General features: G+C 31.8%; 2 protein-coding genes across 2 annotated transcripts in view; one reads left to right on the top strand and one right to left on the bottom strand.

The window, feature by feature from the left end:
* Positions 1-7,534, top strand: part of LOC117114613 (synaptic vesicle 2-related protein-like) — a 36,211-nt gene extending 28,677 nt beyond the window's left edge. The window contains exons 8-13 of the mRNA XM_033258302.1: positions 1,793-1,921; positions 2,244-2,505; positions 3,184-3,295; positions 4,733-4,904; positions 5,872-5,985; positions 6,553-7,534. Of these exons, the coding sequence (XP_033114193.1) occupies positions 1,793-1,921; positions 2,244-2,505; positions 3,184-3,295; positions 4,733-4,904; positions 5,872-5,985; positions 6,553-6,615 (852 nt within the window). The 3' untranslated portion in view covers positions 6,616-7,534. The remainder of the gene's footprint in view (positions 1-1,792; positions 1,922-2,243; positions 2,506-3,183; positions 3,296-4,732; positions 4,905-5,871; positions 5,986-6,552) is intronic.
* Positions 7,297-12,054, bottom strand: LOC117114614 (nodal homolog). Its single transcript, XM_033258303.1, has 3 exons — positions 11,484-12,054; positions 8,637-9,355; positions 7,297-8,469 (listed from the first exon to the last, which is right to left on the bottom strand). Exons 1-3 carry the CDS (start codon positions 11,866-11,868, stop codon positions 8,185-8,187), a joined length of 1,389 nt encoding a protein of 462 aa, XP_033114194.1. The 5' UTR covers positions 11,869-12,054; the 3' UTR covers positions 7,297-8,184.
* Positions 12,055-12,852: the final 798 nt, after the last annotated feature.

The raw sequence follows: 12,852 nt of genomic DNA, 5'->3' as shown, positions 1-12,852 counted from the left end.
ACACGCTACCTGAATAATGACGAATGTACACGTTTGTAGTGATGTGCGTGTAGCGATTGACACGTAAATCGATGGTATTTGACTGGTAGGCCCACCTCACGGTTTATTACGTGTAACCTTGATGTTTGACATAGTTTTAATTTAAAATACATTGCCCGTCCAACACTGTTTAAATCAAATGTGTGTGTGTCGTTAAGCGTTAAGGTCTCAATATATGTGCTACATATATATATATACATATACATATATACATATATATATATATACATACATATATATATATATCTATATATATATACATATACATATATATACATATATATATATATACTTTGTTAGATATCTTATATATACATATATATATATATATATCAATATATATAATATCGATATCAGGATAGCCGTTAACATTGTTAAATTTTATATAAATCATCAAAGAATGGTAAATAGTGTTCTGATAAGGATAATATGGTACATCGTGTAGCATAGCCCTCAACGAATGTTGTCCTATAAATAAATAAATAAATAAATAAATAAATAAATAAATAAATAAATGAATGAATGAATGAATGAATGAATGAATGAATGAATGAATAAATAAATAAATAAATAAGTTGTGTAATAACAGGCTTCCGGTGGGATTCAAACCTGTGACATCTTGCTGTCAAGGCGAGCGTCATAGATAATACCACAGAGGCTTCATGGTTGAACAGATTCAAATAACCGCCAGGTACACTCCATTACACAATGGGCAGTTACGGCTGGAAATAAATAGCATAAAATTTAAATCAAGATCCGTTAACACTATTTAAGTTATATATAAACCATCATATAAAGGTAAATACAGTGTTCGAATAAAGGACATTTAGGATCTGCATGTGTGCTCCAAGTAGAATATCATGTATAGACAATGAAAAAATATGGTATACAATTACTGAAGGTTGTCTTGTGGAACATGAATTAAAAAACATGCTAGATCAGAAACTTGTCTCGTACAGTAATGTTTCCAGAATATTTCGTTACGTTCTACAATTTGTATAACATTGTTGTACAATATGTATATACAGTCGTCTTAGTTTACATTTAAGTCTGTTCAACCTGAAAAGGACTAACAACTGCGTCACTGCAAAGTGTGCGAACCTTTCGCATAAGGCGCTAAAAATTGCCTCTATTATCATTTTTAAAATAATTACGTTTCCTTTAGTGTAAAACAATATATATTCACTGTGTATATAACCATTTTATATCACTTTTAGTTCGACTTCATCAGATATTTGTTGACATGAGCATCGATATTTTTATATTTATCGCAGGCCAATTGAAATTAATATGACAAATTATTATTTACTTTATTTTATACAGGCCTACTCCTATGCTTTTATTTGAAACTATCACAAATAGACCTATTTGTATTTTAACTACTATAGTTTTTGTTTTGTATAACATAATGTAATGTAGTTAGATTTATATAGTCTGTCCACAAGAATGGGCTGAATGAACCAGTACACGCGTGTAACCCCTTTACTCGTTTCGAAAGATGTACTAGGCACTTAAAGTGCATATGAGCAAAAATTGTGTACAATGAGCTTACATATTTTATTTATATTTAAATATCAAAAACCTAAATTTCAAAATTAGTCATGTTGTAAATATAATTGACCATTAAAATACCTTCATCTTGTTAATTGATAACGCATTGCCAACGGAAAATACGGTACATAACTTCATTACATTTAAAATATGTGGAGAACAACTTGTTTTATATTTTTGTATACGTTATATTCCTTTATAGTTTTTACCTGAGTCTGCGAGATTCTATAATGTGACAGGTCAGGTGCATATGGCTGAGAAAGTGCTTCAAAAAGTAGCCCGGTCCAATAACAGTTCACTGCCACCAGGACGGCTAGAAAAACTAAAAGAGGTTTGTATATAGGTACTAATTTTCTTATGTACATACATTATTATCGATTCGTAAGATAAAGTGCTATACAGGCAACCAATAAGAAGTAACATGCATACATCAATAATACGGCTCTTGTTGTTTCATTTATCAATTATTGCGTTATATAATTGATTAATTTCTTCATATACATATTAATTAAGTCAATTTTGTTTATATTATACATATATATCAAATGAGTTTCATAAAAAATGCATCCTGATTATATGTACAGTAAATATAATATATTGTGATTTCTGAAAACATAGATTTGCAATGGGTTTCGTTTTAATTTACGTTACAGCAAAAGCGACGTGGTCGTTTAATGGAATTATTTCGTCCAGCCTACCGATGGGTAACGATCCGTGTGTGGTTGCTATTCTTCTGTGGGATCTTCACATACTACGGTATATATGTGGGTAGTACTGACTTGGTGCAAGTCTCTGGAGTCAGCTTTATGAACGAAAGGAACGAATCAATGAACGATCTTGAAGCGTCGTGTAGCCTTTCCTTTAACATTGATAGTTTTATGCTGTTAAGTATAGCCTCATTTGGTGAACTAGTAGGTAAGTTATATCAATGCATATTTTTTACATATATAATTATTATTATTATTATTAATATTATTATCGTTATTACTGGATTATTATTATTATTATCATCATCATTATCATCATTGATGTTGTTGTTGAGTATTATCATCATCATTATCATAAAGCATCATCATACCACGATTGTCATCAACATCATCATCATAAGCGCTATAACTGTATATTATTATTATTATTATTATCATTATTATTATTATTATTATCATTATTATTATTATTATTATTATTATTGTTGTTGTTGTTGTCGTTGTTATTATTGTTATCGTTGTTTCTATTATAATTTTATTGTTGTTGTTAGCTGCTGCTCTTGCTGTTTACAACATAATTACAATCAACGGTATCACCTCCTTATCATCATCATCATCATCATCATCTAATCATCATCATCATCATCATCCTCATCATCAACCTCGGCATCTTCAGCGTCATCCTCATCATCATATTAACATTAACAACAACATCTTCATCCTTAACAACATCACATTATTTTAATGTAACTGCACTGCTAGAAAAAAAATTCCTAAAAACTGTTTGGACCTTTTTAAATACATTCGAAAAATATGATACTTATGTGTCTGCATTTCAAATTCAATTCCAAGTACATGGTATGTTCACAACTAATTCTCTTTTCAGGTGTACCTCTTAATATATGGCTAGTAGAGAGGGTAGGAAGACCATACACATTGTCTCTAAATTCTTTCATATCAGCTCTATCGTTCCTTATGATGGCGTTTTTTACTGGCAAGTGAGTATTAATAATTAAGTAATTTTTATGCTAAAAATGATTCACCTGTTAGGCGCTTTATTAGTTCGTTCTGAGATCATAGAATTCCCGACGTTTTACAGATTATAACAGCTTATATAATCGAATTTAGAGTCCCATAATCCATAAAATTAAACAAAAATTGTTTGCCCCTTTTATCAGTGGCGTATCTAGAACTCTTGAAATGGAGGGGGAAGCTGACGGGGAGCGCGAAGGTCACGTTGCTCGATGATTGGTTGAGGGGCACTAGCTCGCAAAATAATAATAATAATAATAATAATAATAATAATAATAATAATAATAATAATAATAATAATAATAATAATGGTATACATAGAACATGAATTAAATAGAGTAGTAGAGTATATAGATAGAAAAGTAAAAAGACAATGTGAATATGAACATGGGAACAAATAAAGTAACTTTAGGTGATTTTTTACTACTTGAGCGTATTTTTTTTATGGGGGAGCTATTTGTTTTACGGAGGGATAGATACGCCACTGCCTTCTATATAATACAACATCCTCAAGATACAGCTAAGTATTTATATTTCATTTTTTATTTTAAGAAAAGCTTCCTACCAAAACAGTACAGTATTACAATTTCTTATGGTCTTAATCACTTCACCTTTCTATTATTCAACTAAATAAGCTATAGGCCTATATACAAGAACAATTAACATCAAAGTTGAACAGTTCCTCAAAAGACCCAGCTACCCTGGCTCCTAACAAAAAAAAAAATAATAATAATAATAATAATAATAATAATAATAATAATAATAATAATAATAATAATAATAATAATAATAATAATAATAATAATAATAATAAACAAACATTTGTTACGGTATGCGCCAATTTCAAAATAAATGATCGAAAGCACGATGGTATACATAGCACATGAATTAAATAAAGTAGTAGAGTATATAAATAAAAAAGTAAAAAGACAATGTGAATATGAACATGGGAACAAATAAAGTAACTTTAGGTGATTTTTAACTACTTGAGCGTATTTTTTTTTTATGGGGGAGCTATTTGGGGTGGTGACTAGTGGGGAAGGGGGTGCGAGTATTTTACGGAGGGATAGATACGCCACTGCCTTCTATATAATACAACATCCTCAAGATACAGCTAAGTATTTGTATTTCATTTTTTATTTTAAGAAAAGCTTCCTACCAAAACAGTACAGTATTACAATTTCTTATGGTCTTAATCACTTCACCTTTCTATTATTCAACTAAATAAGCTATAGGCCTATATACAAGAACAATTAACATCAAAGTTGAACAGTTCCTCAAAAGACCCAGCTACCCTGGCTCCTTCGGCAACTATTTTACAACAGCGCCCTCAAAACATGAAAATAATTGAATAATATTATTATTGATCAAATTCTATAAATTATAATTTTTTTGCCATTTAGGGTGATGTTAACCTTCTGGCTAGTGGGCGCCCTTGCATTTACGGCAGGAATATTTACCATTCTACATATGTACGCTCTGGAGGTCTATCCAACATCACTACGAGGTATCGGAGTGGGAAGCTCAATGGCGGTGGGAATGGTTGGTGCCGCTATATCGCCATTAGCAACACAGGTGATGCTAAGTGACGATAATAATTATGATCTTTTATAATAATAATAATAATAATATTTGATGTTAAAATTGTGAGCGTTAGTTACAGTTCTGTTCATAATTAACTATTATTATTATACTTCTTCATATATGTATATATATATATATATATATCGTATATATGATATTGAAGGGAGTTAGCCGTTAACACTGTTAAATAAATATAATATAAATCGTCAAAGGTACATATACAGTGTTTAAATAAGGACATGATGGAACATCGTAGCTTTTCAACGAATAAAGTCCTATAAAAGTCATTGTGTAATAAAATGCCTCCGACGGGATTCGAACCTGCGACCTCTCGCTGACAAGGCGAGCGTCATAACCACTAGACCACGAAGGTCCAAATATCCGTCGGAAACATTGTATTACACAATGCTACGCCTCAAGGGGGCGTTCGGCCAGATAAATCTGGCAATACGGCTAGAAATACTGTCGTATATTATGTCCATCATGTCCTTATTCCATCATGTCCTTATTTAAACACTGTATATGTACCTTTGACGATTTATATTATATTTATATATATATATATATATGTATATATAGAGTCAATAATATATATAATTATACCACAGTGTAGTATTGAGCACTTAATCAACTAATACTAAAATACCATTTGTGTGTGTGTTACACACAAAGAGTATTGCGGCGATGTTATCAGAGAATTCTGCGTGTGTGAAAATAAGTCTCTCTAATATCTATTTAACATTACAATTACTGTATATATCTTTATGTACAATCAAATTAGACACGAATATACCGTCCTCGCCTCTGTACTTTCGACGTGAATATATAATATAATAATGATAATGATAATCGTAAATAATAACATAATATTAATGAAATCATCATTAAACAAATAATAACATAAATTAGTATTATAGTATTATTATATGTTGTACTTAATATTCTTATGTTTCCGCAGGTTCTAATGCATAAAAACCGAGAGAGTGCGCTATTTATATTAACAGCAACTAGTGCAATATGTTGTTTAATTCCTCTTACACATATGAAAGAAACAAGAGGAGAAAATATGGAGGTAAATATGAATATTGATAAAGGATTAGTTGACTTGAAGTTTACAGTTAATAGGCATATATGGCCTTAATCAATATAATATATATTATAACTATAGGCAAATTGCTACTTATATACTAATTCACTTCACTACCTTCACGTACGACTCGATTGAATTTTGATTATCCCATTTATTGCGAAATAGGAGCACTATCTTTTCGAAAATCTCAGTTTGACTTTTCGTTCTCGGCTGTATTTTGTTCTACAAAATGCTACATATACTTCTACGAATCATCATCATCGTTATCGTCGTCGTAATTATCATCATCATTGTCATTATCATCATCATCATCATCATCATTGTTTTCAGTTTGTTGCTGGGCAAAGGCATCTCCCATATCTTTTCCATATTCGTCTCAATGATTGTTCTGCCTGTTCATCCCTCCATTTCTATTTGTCTTCCCATTTCCCCTTTTCCATATAGTCATGGTTGTCATTATGTTGCTTGTTATTATTTGTTGATTTATTCGTTATTTATTATAGAAGATATTAAATGATATTTTTAATATATTTTTCCCTCCAATTTTAGGATTTCACTCGTTTAATTGAAGAAGAGGAAACAGAGTTTATAAACCAACAATTTCAAAAATAACGATTCATCAATCTCTAGAAGAGAGACTTATTAAATAATAATGATATATGTCAGTTGTTTGAACGTCATTATCATCGTAAAAATATCATGACGAGAGCATGACATTGGCAGGATATCAGGAGGACAAGAAGTTTCCATAGCACGCTATTGTAATCAGTTTATTGTTAATTTCGGCGACATGTCTATAACTGTTTAGATATTGTGAACTAATGCCTTCTAAGAATTACACGACAGAAGGATATCGGCATTAAGTACAATACAAGTCTTTCTACGTGATCGACCAATGCACTTAATTAAATAGATAATTTCCGAAGTGCGTAAATTTTCATAAACTCTTTGATTATGTTTGGCGACAAAGGTTTGATAACGTCCTGAGCTTGGCGGTGGCGGCGGGATTGTTTATTGGAGCCCGTGTCGTATCTAACTCAATTTCAAGTCACAAGCTAACTGTGAACTTCAATAGATAAACATTTTCCAAAATACAGTACCATATTCCTAGTTCAACCATGGAGGTATTACCTATCTTTATGGTTCCATCCACTTTGTAAGTCCAATTAATTGAAACTCAACTTTAGGAACTCATTGGCCGTCTATTATGTGTATTCAGATGGCTTTTGAATTATCAAAAAGACGAAAGCAATAATTTCGATGAAGCAATATTTAAAAGTCCAGTTAACAATGTAGAAAATTATAAAATTTATTTACAGTGTAGTACATATAAGTTTCACTGAAAATATAACTCAATTGACTAAATAATTCATTGGCTTTTTCGTGTGATTGTGTAACCTATAACTTCTATTTCGTCTACTTAATTCTACTTTTGTGGGTGTTAACTTTAAGTTTTATTAAATTTAAATTTGACATACAAAATATTGATGATAATAAGATAACAGCCAAATAAAACTTTGATTAAAAATCACTTTTTTTTTTAATTGTTGACGTCGTTTTCTTTCTATTTCAACAAGCTTTAGATTAGGAAATATTTAATTAAATATTGTACATTACAATCACTGCAATAATTATTCATGGTTGTCGAAGTCGAAGTTATTCACTTGGTTATATTGTAAATACATTTGGAGGTATATTTGCAATACAAATAATAATATTTCTAGTACTTGCTACCAGCAAATTATAATATCTTTTTATAATTTAATTGTAATTCCACATCGATATTTATTTTGATTTTCGTACTTTATTAATAACTTAAATAAACTTCCATATAAAAGTTAGCATCATGATCGTAAATGCATATTAACAATATGACATTAATATAAATTGGTTGTGGAGGCCCGGGGTTGGGGGGGGGGTGGAGTATTAAGCTTTAGATTACGGACGGAGTAGGAGATATTTAATGACTATACAAGATACAAGATAACTTTATTGTTGTAACATATAACTATACATACAAAATAATAATAATAATTATTATTATTAGTTTGCACTCTTCTAACTTCAATTCGAATAAGTAAGGTAGACCCACATCGATTGAGGCAATAGTGATATAAGTCTACTAACGTTGGTTCCTGGTAATAATTAGAGACTTTTAATAAGTAAAAACATACTAGAGAACTACCGACACCCGCATTCCGCAACGATCATCTCGGCGTGGTGCTTGAGAGCAATGCTACCGTGTTCGAAATACAGCATACTTAAAGGTACTAACTTAGTGGGTACACAACAAACCTCTGGGGCCAAGTCCGGTCTTTTAAGGTTGACCAAGCTTTGCATGACTGCGTGGTTGCTTGGGTTATGATGCGGCTTCATGGGACCAGTACAACTTCCCTCGCACCTAAATGCTTCGAATTCAGCCGGGTAGATGATCCAACGGCTCCATCCAATGTGATCGAAATTTATCTGGAAAGAATTAGTTATGTCTTTAATTAAATATGGTTGTATTAAATATATAGGTAAATATATCGATTAGTCATATTGCAAAGTGTGAAAAGGGGATATCAATAAAATTAACTGTAGGCCTAGGCCTAATAATCTGTGATTGAGAAGTAGGCCTATGGTACACTCACCTGAAAGCTTACTTTCCGACACGTTGGTATTGTCAATTCACTGGCAAGTTTATCAGCTCGTTCTTTTTCCCGCTGCTGTTTCTTCTCTTTGTTTCTCTCTCGTTCTTTCTTGAGCTTTCTGTCTTCTTTTGCGTCTCGTCGCATTCGCCTCATATCTGCCTCAACTTGAAGTGATGTACCTCCGAGTTCATGCACTTTGGCATCATTTAGCACGTTCTTCGGTTTTATATCACGCGTAAAAACGACCAACACCACATTATCAGTCTGTTTTTGCTTAGCTGTAGGGCTATGAGCTGGTATAAACCTTCCAGACGTTATGTCAACCCTACCAAGTATTTCTCTCCTACGTCTATCAATTGATTTTGGGTCTTCTAACTCCTCATCATTTGACAAAATGATTTCTAATGCGCAAGACGCGGAGCGTTCAATCTGCAATGCGTAACGCACCGATCGAGTGACGTCGAAGACTACCTGTTTCTCATCTTCATCCTCTGTTAGTGGCAACGTCAACGATGAAATTCTAGTGGAAGAAGAACATACTTCACTGCCGGTTGGATCTTCACAAGCTTTCGTACAGGTCTGGTAAATACTGATTCTGATATTTTGTGACGACCATTTTAACTTTTTGTTTGCAATACGAAGTTCGCATAAACGGATGTCCTCCTCGGGTTCAATGACCGACAGATTAAAACTGAATCTTCCTTGACTTTCTTCAAAATCTGTAAAAATAATCAAAATATACGATCAGTTACAAGAACGTGATTCTAAAACTCTGTTTACATTATCTACGTGAGAAAATTGTATGATGTGCCCATATATGGCATGATGATATTCATCCAAATATGGGCATCACATTATTTGTGACATAAAGTTTCATAGTGTGGAAGGCGCTTTAGCTGGCTCTAAAAAATAATATGAATCTTAAACTGAAATTAATAAGTCCCTACAGACCTCGTGTATTTTATCATTATAATATCATTTATTTAATTATTTGTGTTATTTTTTATCATTATATTATTATTATTATTATTATTATTATATTATTATTATTATTACCATTATTATTATTATTATTGTTAAATTATTATTATTATTATCATATTATATTTACTATTATTATGTTATTATTATGTATTGTAGTTGTTTTAATTCATTAAATCGATTTTAACACTAATTTATCTAAGAATTTCCATATGGTATATTATATTTATTTTTGTTTTATAAGATTGTGCTTCACATAAGTCGGTTTTGAAATATAGAGAAAATATTACAAAATAGTATAATTATTGGGAACAGAGGGGACATGAAGTCATCAGTGATCGACGTCAAAGTTGATCCGATTTAACTAATTAAGTTGGCAAGTAAGTCTTTAAAAAATCTTAGTGAGCGTTTCTGAGTGAAACAAGATTAAATTAATTGGCAACTAATTACTTGGTTGCAACGTGAGGCTCAGTTAAGTTGGACCTATTTGTAAAACAATTAGATTGAAAGTTTCTACTCAATACTTTATACAAAGCTATAAAAGAATACTTTTAGCTTTTTAAAACTGTACACAGGTAAATCCTACCGACAGTAGGCCTAATCCTATTACTATAAAAAAAAAAACACGAATAGTTAAGTAGGTACTTAAGTCAGTGGTAGAAGAGCATTTAAGCCTTTTAAAGATACTCAAAAATACCTGTAGATTTATTTGCTTTTTCATTTTAAATCAATACACAATACAGTTAAAGTACTTCATTATGAACAAACAATTGAGATCTACATGCATCTAACGTTCTACAATACAACTGCAAGTTGTAACAGTTATTTCGGATGCTTGGGAATTTCAAAAGCTTACGAAAACGAACGAATACGAATACGTTGTTATCATTATCGTTATTTGTGCATAAAACATTCTTGACAATATGCTGTACTCGGGCTGGTATTGGTACTGGTCTTTGTAAACGTGATGCTGGATCAGATATATGGTAGCTATTGGCTGTATACAGTTAGCGCATAAACACTACGTGCATGCTTAAAAATACCTAAAGGTATTTTGAAGCATGCACGAAGTGTCTATGCGCTAACTGTTTGCAACCATTTTACCATTTTTCAACTCTAATAGCTGGAAATGATATTTGATTCATCAAAAATGCATGACAGATACGCTACTGTAGGTGAAGAGTTGTCTAAACATGTTATGACCGTTATGACGTAACTGTAACCGTTTATTTGTTTTTGTTTCCGTAAGCTTGTGAAAACTCTCTAATAAACAACACACACGCTTGCATACAAAGTTTTTTTTGTATACCATTAATTTAGAATATATATCAAGTGTTCTCCTGTCTCAATATACCCTACAGTGGTTCATTAAGTTTACATATTTTAATAATGTAAAAACATTAAAAAAATTCTATTAAAAATATTAGGCGCTGTAATATTTTACACCCTTCTAATGACATAGGCATATATCGAAATTAAGTTTACGCGCCTGGTTTACGTGAATTTCGGAATTCCAATGTCATTGTATATGCAACGGAGCATTGGTGTGTTAAAATATATATTCGAGTTCTAATTTTCAAGTGAAACGCAAATTCGTACGTAAACATTATACTAAAAGCAATTCCAGTATTTGATAAACATAGACTGTAACTTGTATATCTAAACCTGAGCTTGAACTTTTACTTTTACAATGTGTATTCGAATGATTGTCAAAATTGCCATAATACATCTCAGAACTGTGTAAAATAGCTAGATTGATCTAGCTCTGGCTGGATGGATGACCACCCTAAAAATAAATCTTGGTTGGGGAAAACATATAGGCCTACAAACCTAAAACATATACATTTAGGCATATTTGAAAATTACCTGATGCTTGTGGTAGAAAACTCCTGACAGTGTCCGAGTCCCGTATTACACTTGCTTCCAGCTGAGTCGGACGGATTGATGCTGTTGGCCCTTTGATAGACTTATATAGATCCAACATATATGTTGGAGTTGAGGAATTCTGGGCCATTCTATTCAACTTGGCATCTTCCATAATAATATAGAAAAGTTCTTGAAAATCGCGCGTATGCTGCGAGAAATCTCCAGGCAATGCAGGTAAGTTTGAGGGTAATTCCAGTACCGGTACTTCAGAAACGGATGTTCCCGATTTATTGCGAACAAACGCAGCTTCGAAGCTAAATACCACTGAAATAATATATAACATAAATATAATGCCTATGCTGAGATACATTTTGAATGAAGCCATAGACTATTAAACACTCTCCCAAATTACCATTATAGTGATATAATAGTGTAGTGATATATCCGATTACTTATTTGTTATCAATTTTGAACTGAGCGGAGACGCTCCGGCGTCCAAGTTCAGTACTTTAGTATGCTCTCATACCGGTAGGTCTGTCGAGGGAGGAACACTCGACTACCAATCTACCAATGAATGCGTTCCCCATTAAACGTTCGTAAATTATGCAGATCCGATAGTGAAGCCGATCAATTGTATCATTATCTCTAGTTAACTTCTTGCATAAATCGGCTTTTGTGTATCCTATTGGGTGGGAGTTTAGAGAGAATTGAGAAAATTCGAACAGATAAAAACTAGTATAAATGAAATTTGGAAAAGGATGAATCGAAAGTAAAGTTGGTCTCAGAAAATCTAGTATTATGTGTGTGTATCCCAGATGCGTTAGTAAGGAACGTATATATGGTGGAATAATACCTTTGGAAAGACGATACACAAAAGTAGTAGTAATAAAAAACAAATGGCGGATGAGCTCCTTGGAGTCAACGGCCAACCATTAATTAGTTTAAGGAATAGAAGTAGTTTAGTCTCATTGTTATTGTTATTATGATTATTTTCATTTTATTTTATTGTTATTATTTTATTGTTATTTGCTTTTTCTCAGTTGGCCTATATTATTTCTCTGTAAAGCGCATAGGGGCGATGTGCAATATGCGCTATATAAATATAACATTCTTATTATTATAATACGTTTGTTGAATTATAAATATTTAGAATAATACAATGTTTAAATAAGGATTTAGAGTGGGAATTAAATGGTGCAGCTGAAGAGATTCTGACAACTTGTCCATTGGCAAAGGTTTTTTATGATAATTTGGGAGTGACTATTCACCCGGTAGATTCGCATTTGTCGTTAAAAATGTTTAATAATAGCTTCTTCAATATATTTTGTTCTATAATTAATAGTAATAAAAATTATACCATGTTTATTAC

Source organism: Anneissia japonica, unplaced genomic scaffold (assembly GCF_011630105.1).
Source record: "Anneissia japonica isolate Jap-2015-1 unplaced genomic scaffold, ASM1163010v1 scaffold287836_len1076198_cov165, whole genome shotgun sequence".
Classification (NCBI taxonomy): Eukaryota; Metazoa; Echinodermata; class Crinoidea; order Comatulida; family Comatulidae; genus Anneissia; species Anneissia japonica.
This window is presented reverse-complemented; position numbering and strand designations above follow the sequence as displayed.